This window comes from Sceloporus undulatus, chromosome 1 (genome assembly GCF_019175285.1).
Source record: "Sceloporus undulatus isolate JIND9_A2432 ecotype Alabama chromosome 1, SceUnd_v1.1, whole genome shotgun sequence".
Classification (NCBI taxonomy): domain Eukaryota; kingdom Metazoa; phylum Chordata; class Lepidosauria; order Squamata; family Phrynosomatidae; genus Sceloporus; species Sceloporus undulatus.
Window position 1 is genome coordinate 110720958 of NC_056522.1, and position 16468 is coordinate 110737425.

General features: G+C 42.9%; 1 protein-coding gene across 1 annotated transcript in view; it reads left to right on the top strand.

The window, feature by feature from the left end:
• The first annotated feature begins 1521 nt into the window (after positions 1-1521).
• The window catches only part of SESN1 (sestrin 1), a 56704-nt gene continuing 41757 nt past the window's right edge, over positions 1522-16468 (top strand). Inside the window, exon 1 of the mRNA XM_042440167.1 lies at positions 1522-1968. Within this exon, the coding sequence (XP_042296101.1) occupies positions 1690-1968 (279 nt within the window). The 5' untranslated portion in view covers positions 1522-1689. The remainder of the gene's footprint in view (positions 1969-16468) is intronic.

A 16468-nucleotide genomic window follows, 5' to 3' on the forward strand; every position in this document is an offset into this window, starting at 1 on the left:
CTTTTCCCCATACACAGTGGGACTGTGGTATCTGTTGGGGTTTGGATACTCAACATCCATGGATGCTCAACACAGTTATATATGCTGGCCCAGTAAAATGGTGCCTCTTCTATCAAATGGCACAATCAAGGTTTGCTTTTTGGAATGTTTAAAATTATAGTTTCAAGCCAAGGATGGTTGAGCCTGTGGATGCAGCATCCATAGATGTGGAGAGCCAATTGTACCTTCTAATACATCATCCACTGACTGGCCATTATTATGTGTGCTTTGCTTGCACTGACAGGCATACAGGCACGGAGCCACAGATAGAACTGGAATCAGTTTATGATGCAGAAACTGCAAGCAAGTCATGGCTCTTTATTTGTGGATCTGGGTCCAAAACACACTGCAGAAATAATCCAGTTTGCGTGCTTTAACTGCTGTGGCTCAGGCCTAGGAAATCCTGGTAACTGTAATTTATTGTGGCCCCAGAGCTCTCTGACAGAGAAGACTAAATGACTCACAAAATTACAGTACCCAGCATTCCCTAGCATTGAGCCAGGGCAGTTAAAGTGGCCTCAAACTGGATTATTTCTGCAGTGTGTTTTGGACCTCCATCTTTTGTTACTATCAAGGAAAAGGCTCCTCCTGCCAGTTATCCCTCCCAACTTCAGCAAAATTACTGCGTAGAGGGATTATTTATGGTTCCCTTACCCCTTGACTTACTTTTACTATCTCTAATGCCATATGTACTGCAAGAGTCTGGCAGAAACAGTCCACAGATAAGCAATGCCAATCTCCAGCAGCAGCAGCAGCAGCAGCAGCAGCATTGTGAGTCCAATGGCATGTTCTGGGACTGATGATGCCCTCCCTCTTCAACTCCATGAGAGAGAGAGAGAGAGCCATGGGCCAGAGAGACTGGAGGGGGAAGCAGGGCTGCTGCCGCCACACTGCAGAATTAATGCTCTTCGACACTGCTGTAACTGCCATGGCTAGCTGCCAGTCCTCAGACCCAGGAGGCTGAAGTTCTCATAAGACTTACTCCAGGGGCTGGGAAGGGGCTGGCTGGGACACAGACAGAGGGAAAGGGAAGGGAAGGAAGGAAGAGAGAGAGAGGAAGGAAGGAAAGAGGGAAAGAAGGAAGGGAAGAGGGAAGGGAAGAAAGGAAAGAGAGAAGGAGGAAAATAAGGGAGGGAGGGAGGAAAGAGAAAAAAGAGGGAAGGAAGGAAGGAAGGAAGGTAGGTAGGTAGGTGGAAGGGAAGGAAGGCCGGAACGAATGGAGGAGACAAGGAAAGAAGGAATGAGAGAAGGAAGGAAAGGAAGGGAGCGGGAAGGAAGGCAGGAAAGAACGAACGAAAGAAGGGAAGAAGGCGGGAAAGCTTAGTTCCAGGCGCCTGGCGTCGTGCAAGCCCTCCTCCCCGTCTAGTTTTCGGCTGGGCTTTTCCGGAGGGAGAAGGGGCGGAGAGGGGAGGGCAGGGGAGGTCCCTTTGCTGCCGCCTCCTCCTCCTGCTCCTGCTCCGGGGGGCCAGTGCTTGCTGCTTAGGGCCCTGGCTGGAGGGAAGGGAAGGGCAGGGGAGCCGCTTGCTTGCCCTTGTGGGCGGTGGTCCCGGGAGGGATGCTGGGCCTGTGGCTGGGCCTCCTCCTTGCCTCCCTCTCGGGGGCTGGGTCTTCTCCTCGGGGGATGGCTGCGGCGGGGCAGTGAGGAGGGCCATGGCCGAGGCGCCCCTTCTGTCTGGCCCCGAGGGAGGGGGGCTCCAGGGCGAGGGCGAGGGCGAGGGGGGCGGCTGGTGGGAGGGGGTGCGGAGCCGGGAGGCCGGGGCCCGGGCCAGCGCCCTCCGGAGCCTCCGCCAGGCCCTCCTCCAGCCCAGGCAAGGCCGGGAAGAAGGGGCCCCCCTGGGCAGGACCCTCGCCCGCCTCCTCATGCTCTCCATGCGCTGCCCCTTCGCAGACGTCCGCCAGGAGAGCCACGCCATCCTCGCCAGCGCCCAGGTAAGGGCAGGGGAAGGGAAGGCAAGAGAAGGAAGGAAAGAAGGGAAGGAAAGAGAAAGGAAGCAAAGGAGGGAAGAAGGAGAAGAAGGAAAAAAGAGAAAGGAAAGGAAGCAAAGGAAGGAGGGAACAAATGAAAAGATGGAAGAGAAGAGAAGGGAAAGGAAAGGAAAGGAAGCAAGGAAGGAAGAGAAGGAAAGAGGGAAGGAAGGGAGGAATGACAGGGGACTGCCACAATGACTTGGAGGCCCTGAACCATTCTTGCCAAGGAAACCCCAGCCTAGGGTTGCCTTGAGTGTGTCTTGTGTGCCTTCATGTCGTTTCTGACTTATGGGGACCCAATCCTGGAGTGTCCTTGGCAAGACTGGTTCAGAGGCGGTTTGCCCTGGCCTTCCCCTGAGTTGGGTTTCCATGGCCCAGCTCTCCAGAGCGATCCTCCAACCTTCATAGCACTATAAGGTGGGCTGGCTCCAGGCTCACCATCCCTCAGAAATGATTTGGAGGCATACAACAACAACAACAACAACATCTACACTAACAGGGCTCTGAATTCTCAACATCTAGCAGGAGCCAGCGTGAGGCAGTTCTCTGAGGAGTTTATCAAACAGGACGGGAGGCTCTCAATTTCGAAAGAGAAAATAGCGAGGTCAATTCGAAAATTCACGCAATTACGTGATTACTTATCACAGCTTAAATTTGCTGTAATGGCCTCCCCAAATGCAAGCCAGCTTCTGTGCAAAGTAAGCCATCACATCGGTGGGTTCTTAATTGCGAATTGGCACCCTTGCGCATGCTCAGTGAGACTCCAGAAGACTGGAACATAGCATATTTAGGCGAGTGAGAGAGAGGAACCAAGGAACCCCACAATTTACAAAAGAGGTCGGAGGGGGGCGGGAAGAATGGTTGAAAGAACATGCGCTATTCACGTTAAAATGAGCATATATTCACTCTTGTCACGTTAAAACATGAATGTAATGGTTATCCAAGAGCTCCCGGTCCATGCCTCTTAATTAGCAGGCAGAAGCCCCCCCCCCAGCAATTCTGAAGGACAAGTGGAAACAAACTTGAAGCAGAATTGCAGCGAGGCTTCATGGCAAGCCCCTCCGTCCAGATTGGGGGTGGGAACCAGGACCAAAGGAGACATGTACATCACACCAAACAACAGCACACTGAGTGAGAAGTTGCCTAGGAATAGGGTTTGTGACTTCGCTTGTTCACCGAATATTCTTAACTGTGGATTGACGCATGATTGCGTTCGGAGTACGTTTGGACTGCCAGCAATTGCGTGTGGTAACCTTTTCTGCAATAACGTGAATACGCATGATTGCATTTAGGATGACACTGGGTTATACTTCCAATTTCAGTCATGTGATATCATCCTGAGTGTTTGGACTACAACCCTGGAGACCAAGGTTTCAATGCCAGCTTGGCCATGGAAACCCACTGGGTGACCTTGGTCAAGTCACACTCTCTCAGCCTCCTCAGGGGAAGGCAGTGGTCAACTTCCTCTGAACAGATGTTGCCGAGAAAACCCTTGAAGGCACACAATGACAACCCTTGTTATTGAACTTAGGAATTCAAACGGATGTGAATGGCTGTGTCCAAATGATAAGAGAAAGTCATAACAATTTTTGTTCTGATAGATATGTTGCCAAATAGTGTGCAAACTTTAGAGTTCTCCAGGACTTTTTGGTCAGACTTTGTTGTTGTTGCATATCTTCAGGTCATTTCTAACTTGTGGCGACCCTAAGGCAAACCTCTCATGGCGTTTTCTTGGCAGGTTTCATCAGAGGGGGTTTGCCATTGCCATGCTCTGAGGCTGAGAGGTCACTGGATGAGTTTTTATGGTCAAGTACAGAAATTGAACCCTGATCTCCAGAGACTTAGGGCCCAATCAGACAGGCCAAAACAAAGCTGCTTCAGGTCACTTTGGAGGTATGCTGCTTAAATGACACACACATCTTAAGAGGCCAGAAGCTGCACCAAAGCCACGCTCCAGTCCTTAGGATCCATGCATTATTTAAACAGCATACCTCCAAAGTGATCTGAAGCTCAGTGCTTGTCTAACAAGATGATTATCTAAAGAGGAGAAGATGCCTGGGATTTTCCTCCATTCACTCTTGCAATAGCCCCGTGAGCTAGTTCAGAGTGAGGCCCAAGGTCACCTAGGCTACATCCACACTGGAGAAATAACCTGGTTTGGCACTGGGCCCCACAATAAACTCTAACTCCCAGAATTCCATAGCCTTGAGCCAGAAAAAGAGTTAAAGTGGTGCTAAACCAGGTTATTTCTCCAGTGTGGATGCAGCCTTGTGCGCTTCATTGCTAAATGAGCAGGTGCCTTAGGGTGTGTTGAAACAGATCATGTAGTCCTCTACTCTATTTCTTAGCTTTTTCTCGTGGATATCATTTGACTAGTAATTTCATAGATTTGAGGCTGTGGATGCTGTAGCAGCTACTGTTCTGCTGTGCTGCTAAGCCCTTGGCCTCTTCCCCTTTTGAGTCTGAGGGGCAATGGGATTTACTTCTCGCATTCAGTGCAAGAATATTACCATGCATTTGCTTGCAGATTGACTTCATCTGAGATGTGTATCTTCATCTGAGATAAGCAGTGCTTACAAATTACTTGATGGCCAAGGGATTTGTAGTTCTTTTTTTAGTAGGAATAAAAGTTGATAGTCACCAAATACAGCATAACCGCAGAGTGCAGCTTAATGCCGTACATATCTCCTATGATGTAAATCCTGTTGAATTACTCCTAGATAAATGGGTAAGAGCCAGCATGGTTTAGTGGTCTGAGCAAAGTTCAATTTCCTGCTCAGCCACAGAAACCCACTTGGGTGAGTCACACACTCTCAGCCCCCAAAAGCCCAATGATAGATTTGCCTTAGGGTCACCATATGTTGGAAATGACTTGAAGGCACAGAACAAGTGGGTTTAAGACTAAAGTTGTAATCTATTTAGAATTACTATGTAGAACAATATATACCATGTGAAATATATTAAAATCAGCCACAATCCTTTCAACCTTCATGCAAACACATACATTTGTGGAGATTTTTCAGATGTAAATAGACAAGCTTATCAAAAGTGAATTTACACTACTTCAACAGGCTCTGAGGGAGAATGTTTCAAATACTGGTTCTGTGCTCTGCTATGATATTCGTGCCATAAACCTTTGTATGGAAAGATTTTAGGTGTTAACTTTGTTTTAATTTGTTGTAAGCCACCTTGGATCTCATGTCAGGATGCATGAAGCTGACAGAAATTCTGACAGCAATCTAATATTCTGAAGATCAGCATTAGAAATCATTTTATTGATTGTTCTACTGTTACATGTTCAGCCTGGAATTTTGTCCTTGCAGCATGAATTCTAATGCTCATAGGCAATATGTACAAGGGCCAGAATAGTTATTCCCACAGCAGGTTACTGAAGTTTCATTCACTTGTGTCTGTGTATTTAAAAAGAAAGTCTCAGAAACATCAATTTCCTCTATTGCAACAATATTTATAATAGATTAGCCTTTTGGTTTGTAATGCCATGAAGAGCTGAAAAAATTGATTTTTTCCCCATCATATATGAAAGTTCATATTAGTCTTAATCATTCAACCATGCTCCCCAGATTATCTCTAGTCTACTGTACTTCTTTTGAGTTTTTTTTAACATATAATTTTAATCAATTTTAACATATAGTTCAACAACATCTAGTTTAGTGCCATTTTTGGAGGACTTTGCTATCTGTGAGAATGGTAGTCACTTCAGCGCCTTTCTAACAATTCTCGGTAACTGGTTACACATTTACCATTAGTATAACTACAAACTCTGCAGAAGTGTGACTGTCCTTGAAAATGTTTGAGGCAACTGAGGAACAATGTGGAGCTTATCTCAGTTGCTTAGCATCATGTGGGACAACAAGGAAGGATAGATGAGATTTTGTTTCATGTTACCTTCTGTCCTGATAAAGGGCTACCAGATATGAAGTGGGAAGGCCAGCAGTGTCTGGTGATGGTAGAGATTCATCTCAAAATGTATCTTCTGTTGTTTGCAGCACAATGTTTCATATTACATTCAGTCCTTCGCTTTCTAAAAATTAGAAGCATACTGTTGTCACCCAGTGGAGACATGAAAATTTAAGCTGTTAGTGATTAAAGGGGTGGGGGCATTTTTTAGCTGAGTGGCCTATATTTTGAAATTGGGCAGCATTTCTAGTCATCCTGATTAGATCCTTCCTTTATTAATCTGTCCACTTCCTTTTTAAAACTGTCTAAATTGGTGACCATCAATATGTGACAGCAAGTACCATTGTTTAACTAGGTACCATGTGAAGAGGTCTTTCCTTTTATCTGAATCTTCCACTATTTAGTTTCAATAATTGATACTAATTTCTTGTATTATGGGAGAAAGACCCTCCCTATACATTTTATTTACACTATGCAAAACGTCATATACTTTGATCATGATTCCCTTTACTCACTTTTTTCAAAGAAAAATAACCAGCCAACTTAACTTTCAAACATTATTGGGTGAGTCTCAGTTCTAACATAGAGTGATTGAAAGGAAATATGTATCCTTGCACCATTTATGCGTTATGGAAATAAAGAGGATAGGTAAAAGCATGTATGATGTAAATAATTTTATACAGCTTTGTCAGATCTGCTCATACTTGCCTTTTCCCAAGCTAAGCCTCCAGTGTTGCAACATTCCCCCACAGAGAAGGTGCTCCAGACGTGTGATCATTTTATGGCCTTCCCCCCCTGCAGCACCCCTTTTAGATGCAATGGGAATTATGTACAGTATTATGTACTCCAAGGAGAAGTATGTACTCCAAGGACAGTCATGCCATAGATTGATATAAAGTCATAATTATATTTGAAGTTTTATGTTTGTTTCTGAGCATTTTGTTTGTGGGAGAAGTTGTGCAAAGCTTGTATCATTTCTCAGGATCTCACCAATTTAACACATAACTAACTTGGCCTATATTACGTAATCGTTTCTTCCTGATTATCTCTCTGTGTAGAGGGGAAAGGGATGGTAGTGTCTTTCCATTCTGTTCATTAGTAGTAACACCCCTGGAGGTAACATTTGAACTGACCATACATATTTGAAAAAAATGATATGCAGCCCAGTGGCATCACAGGGCAAATGCGGGGTGTGTGGACTACAAGAGGTGACATCCCACAGGAGGGGGGATACCCTGGTGGGGTCCTGCTCCCGCTGTGGCAGAGGGACAAGTGCACCCTTTTGGCTTCATGACTGCCTGGCTCTCTCCCTGGGGAGGGAGCTGGGCCAACTGTGAGGGCAATAGAGGGATAAGTGCACCCCTCATGGCTTTGTTGCTAGTCCCCCCTCTCTCCAGAGAGGGAGCTGGGATGGTGATTAAACCAAGAGTAGTGGTGAAGGCACTGGGTGTCAGCAAGCCTTCACCAGGTTTCACCAAACCTGGTGATGCCACTGTTACAGTTAACATATTTGAGACGGAGTGTCAGAGCTTGAATGACTTTAAATTAACGAAGGATAAGGCTATAAATGAGAACTAGCCATTATGTTTGTATATTAATCTGTGTTGGTAGTAGTATGTTTCTCCAATAGTTACTAGAGTGCACAAAAAGGATGGTGTTGTTGTGCTTACATCCTCTTTGTGGAATTCCCCTAGGCATCTGAGTGGCCACTCTGTACACAAAATGCTGGGCTAAAAAGGCCTTTGATCTGGTCCAGAAGGGCTGTCCAAAGTACATAGTATGTGTACACCCTATTACTGCATTATACCCACGTGTGAATGTCTGGTGGAATAGGTATGCCTTGTGGCTGAGGCAAGAAGATGCATTCTTGTTCCCATATATAGGAACAAGTTCAAGGAGAAAGAATTGTTTGACTTGGGCTTCTTTGTGAAGTGAACCTGAGCATAGATTCTTGTTTGAGAAGATACACAGTGCTTTGCTGGATAAAAATAAAGTCCATCTGGTCTGGCATTCATTTGGAGGAAATGCCAGCACCCAGTTGGAATTATGAGGTCAAATGGAAATTAGCCATTGGTCTGTAGTTTATGGCTGGGCTCGCTGGTCAAGCTAAAAGTTTCAGCTGTCATTCCTTGCTTGTTAGCATCCTTACCCCCTTCTTTCTGAGCAAATGCCACACTCTGCAGGCCTTTTGCAAAAAAAAAGAATGGTGCAGAGAAGGGGTGCTGACTTCAGTACTTATGCTCAAAGTAACCTGAATGCCTTTAGGCAGCAATGCTTCAGCATCTGCCTCCCATGTGCTGCAGCAGATTTCCTTTCCTACCTTTGCTGCTTCAAAATTGAAAGGATTGCTGGCAACTTATCTTCCCTGCCAGGTATTGCCTGGTGAGCATAGAACTTGGAATAGTTGAAATCTGTCTCCCACCCGCTCCATTCTATGCTATAGTTTTCTTTTGACAACAGTTTGAAAGAAACTTTAAATGCTGCAAATCAAATGTTCTTCAACAATATTTAAGTGATACTCTTTTCTTAGGAAGGCACAAACATTCAATGCTATGTTGAAGGTTATGTGTAAACTGGAAACAGAATTTTCCAGCCATTTTGCCAATGCAGAGTATTGTGCTTAATGTGGCACATTGACTCTCCACATGAAAAATTCTAGAATATGAAGAAACAGTCAACAATCTTTTCCAGTGATGTTTTGGAATGAGTGGTTTCTTGCACAGATTCTGTTTCATGTTTTGGCTAAAGACTTGGATAAAGATATGTTTTCTTTCAAAATGAAAGCTTTCCAAGGATTGAAAATTCGTTGTTATATATTCCTACTTTTTTGTGTGGTTTTGTACAGAATAAAGTTAGGTATAAACTGTTAGACTGCTTACAGATTAACCCTTTAATTTACTCATTATGAAGCTTTTTCAGTAGAACCAGGGTATGCTTATTCTTGTATTATTATGATACTTCATTATGTTATTCATAAACTGCCTCTCTCCTTTAAATAACAACAATAATGTAAAAAAATATATGTAACAAAAATGTATACAGCAATAACCTTAAAAAAGCTTTTTTTTTTAAATCCAGCCTTGAACAATGGAGTCATGCATTCAAAGTGAGCTTATAGCATTGTTTATGTTGGCCCATGACACCTCAGGTTGCAGTTACCGTATCATCAAAGGGTTAAATATTATATATATATATATATATATATATATATATATGCTTTCTATAAATATGTTTTAAAGAATTATTTATTTTCTGTGTTTCTTTTTTAGATAATCCAGTTATTAAAATAAAATAATACAAATCTATATAATTAAAATATGATATTAAAATTAAGAATAAATCTCTAAAATGAATAATGGTTATAGAGTTCTGTTTACATTTGATAGGTGGTGATGAACAATTATTTTCGTTGAAGAGTTCAGTTATACTTAGTAAAATAGAAAAATTGCTTGCATTAAAACAAGAATGTTGAGCTAAATCTCAACTGTTGCCAATTCTTTTGGATTTGTTTACTGAGCAGATACAGTAAGACTGTAGCCTTAAACATAGGTGCTTAAGGCTACAGTCCTGTTCACAGATACCTGGGGGTGTGCTCCCCTGCATGTAAGTGAACAAATTTCTATGTAAAGATGTATAGACCTGAACTGTAAATAATCTTTTTTCTTATTACAGCATGACATGTTTACTCTTAGTTAAATTTTCACCTAAAAGTCCTTACATGGTTTGCACTTCAGTTCAGGAAAGAATTAATTGTTACCAATAGAAGTAGGTGTAAGTACTATTAGAAGAGATGGAAATCCTAAAGTTTACTTTAAACATTGGCCTGTTACAGACTGCCAAAATAAAGCTGCTTCGGGTCTCTTTGAAGGTATGCTGTTTAAATGATGCATGCATCCTAAGAATCTGGAAGCTGCACCAAAGCTGCACTCCAGTGCTTAGGAATGGAGTGTGGCTTTGGCACAATTTCCGGACTCTTAGGACCCATGCATCATTTAAATAGCATACCTCCAAAGAGATCCGAAGCAGCTTTATTTTGGCAGTCTGTAACAGGCCATTGTTGCTGAAGCTGTGAGCAATAACAGTGGTTCGTTTACTTCTTGACTCCTTTCTAAGTTTACAAGGTTTGTCTATACTAGTGTAATCTGCAGCTTGAGTAACATTACTTCAACAGAGGTTTCTGTTGCACTGTATCCTGCTATCTGCTGGTTGACCTGCTGCCAACTGATAATGAAATGTGTGTTTACACAGCAGTTGGCTATCCTGTGCAAAAAGGCTTAGTCAGTTCTTGTTCTCTTCCTCCTCCCACCCAGTGTGAAGTCTGCATGGACGATTTCTGTTTTTCATGGAACAAAATAGGAAGTGCAGAGTGTGACTCCAGCCAAATGAGATGGTACTTTAACCCCCATGAACCAAATGGAACATTTTAGTCTGCAAAGGTCATGTCTCTTTGGTTTTTTTGCAGACACAGAATTAGAATCTTCTCAGAACTAGACCTGGCTTTCTGTGGCATTATCACCTGAATAGCTGTAAACAATGCCACTAGGTTTCATACACTTGTCTTGCACAAGAGGCTTATACAAACAAAAAATAGCCAGGGCAGAAAGCCCAACAAAACTATTGCTTTTGCTATAGTAATCTCTCTCTCCATGCCACTTTCTTGTTTTGTTGAGGGGGGGGGGAGGTAACATACTGAGATCAAAGTTGTCTTTCAGTGAAGCATGATGGAGCAAAGCAAAAGCAATACACTCTGATTGTCATTAGGTTGACCTCATTCATTAAAATTTATTCCATGCACAGCATTGGGACACTGGGGTCAGGAAATACAGGTAGTTTACATTTGACCCTAACCCTCAATTCAACTTGAATTTATAGGGTAATAGTCAAAGCTTTATTACCACTTATGGCCGAAGGCCTTTGTGTAAAACAACAGTACATACAATATACATACAAAATTCAAACCTGTCGTATTTGTATCGAAAATAAAAAAATTAGATTTAAAAGTTAAAATACAGTAATTGTTATATCCAGTATAAATTTATTAGATATCATCTTCACCTTTACAGTTTATGGCTAATTCTGTTATATATTTCTTCCTGATTTTTTTTGGCCACTAGGGCATACAAAGCTACTCTCCAAGTCATATATTTGTCATGGTCTACAAGGAGATCAAAAAACTACTTGTAGTGGACTCTGACAAGGGCTAATTCCAGTTAGGGGTGTCACAAAACGTTCCCTTGGTTCTCTATACAATGGGCAAAACAATATACAGTATAGTGGAACTTTATAAGGTAAGAGATATCACATAACTTGCACATAATACACATTTAAATAATCTAATGCATGAGGGTTAACGATATGTTTGAAACCCAGAGGCCCTCCAGAGATTGTTGAACTTCACTTCCCCAACATTCTTTTCCATTGAGTAGAACAGATGGGAAATGCAGTTCAGCCTCTAGGGTGTCACACAGTTCCAACCCTGGGTCTTTTTAACCCTTAGTTTCTCTAAAGGAAGCATAGGTAACCTGAATCCTAGCATGGGATCTATGGAAACGTTTTCACTTTGCCCTCTGCTGTATTTCTGATCTGGATCAGGCAGGAGCATGCCTGCATTTTTGATTTCCAAATCAAAACAAAAGAATTAAAACCTACAGTAAGATGCCAGTTGGTTGCCTGTGGGCAAAGTTTGACCCTATCAAGAGCTGTCCAGTTCCTAGATTGTGGATAAAGGTTTAGTTAAACAGAACAACCTAAATACACTTCTCTCCACTCCACTTCTGAATGAACAAAGGGATGGTTGTGGGGGGGGGGGAGAGTGGAGGGTACACTCTCATCATGGCAATTGTGATAATTAAAATAGACTAGTAACCTGTATGGCAATCTGAATACAGTATATTAAACTAAGTGCAAAGCAGCAGAGTACACTCATCCCTCCACATTTGTGGCTTTGTCTTTTGTGGCTTTCATTCATGGATTTTATTAATATGTTCTCTCTAGGAATCTCTACATCCTCCAGTGCAACTCTGTGGTCAACTTTAACCAAAAGTCGCACTGAAAGACCTAGAGATTCCTAGAGAGGACACTCCACTAGGCATTTGTAGTTCCTCCAGTGCAATTCTATGGTCAATGTCTGGCAGATGTTGACCACAAAGTTGCACTGGAGGACCTAGAGATTCATAGAGGTGTTATCTCAGGTAAAAACATAGTGTTTTTTGTTATTTGCAGTTTTTCCACATTCAATGTGCCCCTAACCCCAGCAAATGTGGAGGGAAGAGTGTAGCTGTAAAAATTACCAGGTGCATCTGGTAACTTGACTGATATACAGCACTCACATTGAACATGGAATATTGCTGTTCAGTTAGCCATGTAGTTATTCTTCTGTGCCTTCCTTAACTAGGCAGTAGCTATTTCTTGCCTATTAGGGTCCAGTTTGGCACCACTTTAAATGCTGTAGCTCCATCCTATGGAATCCGGGGCCTTGTAGCTTTCCAAGGTTTCCAGCCTTCTCTGCCAAAAAGTGCTGGTGCATCACAAAACTACAAATCTCAGGATTCTGTAGGATGGAGCCAAGGCAGTTAAAGTGGTGTCAAACTGCAATGTTTCTACAGTGTAGATGCACCCCTAGTTTACATGAGATGCTACATTTGTTTTTTAAGTTTAAGCAGTTCACATAAGTAAATGAATTCTGTGATCCTTGTTGATTTTTGTGGCTCCCAAAGTTTCCTTGAAGGTCATTGGCACAGCAGCACAGTGTCACAGCAGTATTAAAAAACAGTTTGGAATAAACTAGATTTCAAGGATTTGTATTTCTGTTTATGTAGCTGGACTCTGAATTATTTGTGTCTGTGCTTAAAATGTCAGTTGACTTTGGATTCTTCTTGTTTTTTTAGTTGCCCCAAACAAGTTTTGCTTGATTTGTACTAACTGTTGCCTTTACTTGGAAGGAGAGATGCCTTAACCATGTCATTTTGAAAACATAAAACAGTTCCTCTTGGTATCTGGTTTCAGGGCTGTTCTGTTGAAGTATTTCATTTGTGAACATTTGAAGTGAAGTTTTGTTTCCACTTCAAGTCAGAAGATCATGTCTGTTCTAATTACCTTGACCAGTGTAGTCAAAACAGAAGCTATGGTGAAATACAGATGAATTTGAGTTAAATAGGCACATTGAGTAGCTTGAACACAAGATACTTAAGCATTACTGGTATGGCTCTGAGATGTAGTCTGAGTGGAAGAGTGCTAGGAGTCTCAGGCAATTCCATGATGAATGAGGCTCATGATAAATCTCTTAACCCATCAACAGGAGCTGGTGTGTAGCAGGACTCTTTTTTCTGGTTTGTGCAACAGTACCTGTAGAGATTATTCCTTAAAAGCAGGATATGAACTTCCAGGCTCAGACTAGAGAAGAAGATGATATAGCAACATTGAAAGAAATGCAAGTTCAGATTCAGGTACTGATAGGGGTACTACAGCTCCCTTCTCTTGCCTTTCCATTGTCACCTCTCCTATTCCAAATCTGGCAATTGAGAATATATCCTAGGGACTATCCTTCTCCATTCTATTTCTTGTAATGATATTATAAAAGGTAAAGATAGACGTAGGTCCTTGACATGTCTAGTCGCAACCGACTGTAGGGGGTGGTGCTCATCTCTGTTACTAAGGCGAAGAACCAGCGTTGTCCGAAGACAAATCCGGTGGTCATGTGCCCAGTATAATTGCACCCAGCGCTGTTACCTTTCCACAGAAGCCATACCTATCTACTTGCATTTGCATGCTTTCGAACTGAAATGGTATCATGGCCTGAGGTTATTCTCTGAGTGCTATGCTTCTGAAGAGTGTAGTTTTGGAGCCATGTTTAATAAGCTAGCTGCTATTCAAATTTGTTGTGGTGCTGGTGCTGGTTTGCCTTCAAGTAGTCTTCAACATATGGAGAATCTGTCACAGGGTTTTCTGGACCTGATAGTGTGTGACTCACCCAAAGGCACCCAGTGAGTTTTTCATGGTTGAGTGGAGAAATGGAGCTGCCCAACTCAATGGCCAGTCCTGTTGCTGGGGGGGGAGCAGGGCAGCTCTTCCCAGCGGTTTGGTGGTGGCCCTGTTCCCGCATGGTGGCGTAAGCCTTTGGCTCCACGTGGCAATGAGCAGGCCAGCGGCGCTTCCGAGCAGCCTAGACTCCAACTGCCAGGTGCCCCTGGGAGCGGAAGCGCTGTGCCATTGGATGGCCTGGCCACTTCCGGTCCTGGACGACTTCAACTCCCAGGTTCCCCTGGGGGAGGAAGTGGATGAGGATTGGTTGTTTGGCTGGCCGCTGCCCTGAGATTGGCCAGGAGGCTGGGTGGGGACGCCCCCCCTGGCTTTCTAGCCTCTGATTGGCCAGCACATTGGTGCCAGTGTTCAGCGACATTTTTGTCGGTTCCCCACCTTGCCTCCCATTTTCAGGGTTGGTGATTTGCTGTCACAACTTGTCAGGACAGTAGCATAGGCCTTGGATCTGGTGTGGATGGTTTCCTGTGCTGCGGAGCACTGGATCAGGAGTCCCACAGGAACCTGGGGTGCTGAGGGACTCGCGATGTCACCAATGCGGGGTGGCATCGATTTAAAGTTACCCAGTGACATGGGGTGAAGATGCACATAAGTGCATAACCAGTTCCCAAAGTGGCGTGCACACTTTAAGCCGGTTTCCCCTCTGTCATCCCAAAGCCTGGCCGTGAGCAGGCATTTCGGTTCATCGACTAACATGGGTTGGTGGATGACAGATCCAGACCTCATGCTTTCAGGCCAACCCTCTTTACTTCCTGCTGTATTCAATAAAGTTGTGGCCTTTTTTCTCCCAAATTTGTTGTCTGTTGTGTTCTTACACCTTCTCCCCTTCCTCAGCAATCGAATCCTGATCCCCAGGGATAGAAATTATGTGCAAAAACCTGTTCCTTCTCATATCCCAAACTTTCTGGGAAAAATTATCTATGGCCTCAAAAAACTAGTGTAGACTTTATTAGAGGGTTGTAAATGTGAGCCTGGGAAGACATATGAATTGCATCCAGCCTTTATAACCAGAACTGGGAGAACAACAGTAGATGGCATGGTTTATAACTAGAAAGTAATTCAGCTTGATATTTTGAGATGTTCTCAGTTGTGATGCCCTCAGGAATATGTGTCTGATGATCACACTATTACCTTTTGGTGTGAAGCGAAAACTTTTCTTTTCTCTTAGGCATTTTAGGTCCTGTAGCTGTTTTTATCTGTTTGCCTGTAGTGTTCATTCATTAACTGTACTGTATTTAATTGCATTTTTAAAAAGTTTTGTTTATTGACTATGGCTATGATTGTGGAGACCAGGATTTGAATCACTGCTCGGCCATGGAAACCTACTGTCCTTGGGTAAGTCACACTCTCTCAGCCTCAGAGGAAGGCAAAACCAAATCTTCCTCTTTTTAGATCTTTCCAAGAACAGCCAGTAATAGGTTCACTTTAGGGTTGTTATAAATTGGAAATGTCTTGAAGACACTCAACAACAAATCTGACCAGCAAACCTTTGTTGTTGAGCAGATTAAAAACATAAATAAAGCACTGAGTATTTCTGTTTGATGGACACCTAACCACCTCTTAAGCATGTTGAGGTGAAACCATTTAGCATTTTATAGAACAAAACTGGTACATAGATCCAAAATCTGAATTTAAATAGCTGGTGCTGTGACGAAATGAAAACAAACTTTTTGCGCTCATCCTAGTGTATTGGTGTGAGGGTTAAATATGTCCCTTCGGTGCAGGTAAGACTTTGGTCCTGTCTGGGATGGACTCTGGCCATTCATTAATACCTGCTGAAAAGGAAGGGCCCATCAGTTGTGTTTTGAAGCTCAGTCTGAACAATTTGGTTTCTATGTGAGCTCTGCATAGTTCACCTTACCCCTCACTGGGGGGCACTGTAACTTCATACTTTTTAATGAAGTATTCTGTGTTCATTAGATTAACGTGGTCTAGGCTTCCTTACAATATGTAATTGAGAGGGTGAAGCCTACTATTTTGAAGTTGTAAAATTCCATAGGCAACTATTACAACCGAAGTTGTTGGTGGTGTTCAATGATTAGCAAAATTTCTGTCCATGATTCATTTCTGAAAGACTTTTTGAAAACTATTATGGTGTGACTTGTTGTATGCCTTTACATTGTTTCCAACTTATGCTGATCCTAAGGTGAACCTATCTTGGAATTGTCTTGGCAAGATTTGTTCAGAGGGTGTTTGCCTTTGTCTTCCTCTAAGGCTGACAGATTGTGACCAGACAAGGGAACCCAGTGGGTTTCCATGCTTAAATGGGGAGTTTGAACCCTCGTGACTAGACTTGTAGTCCCATACTCAACCCACTATACCATGCAAGTTCTTATATGGTGAGACAAGTAAAAACTATTTTAATGCTTTGGAATAGTCCAAAAAGTCTGGATATTGCACTATAAAGGAGTGGGGAACTATGATAAATGGGAAGTTTTGGTATTACCTCAGTCGGAGAGCTGACAAGTTGGCCTTGTAGAGAAGTGGACAATTAAAGGCATATGAA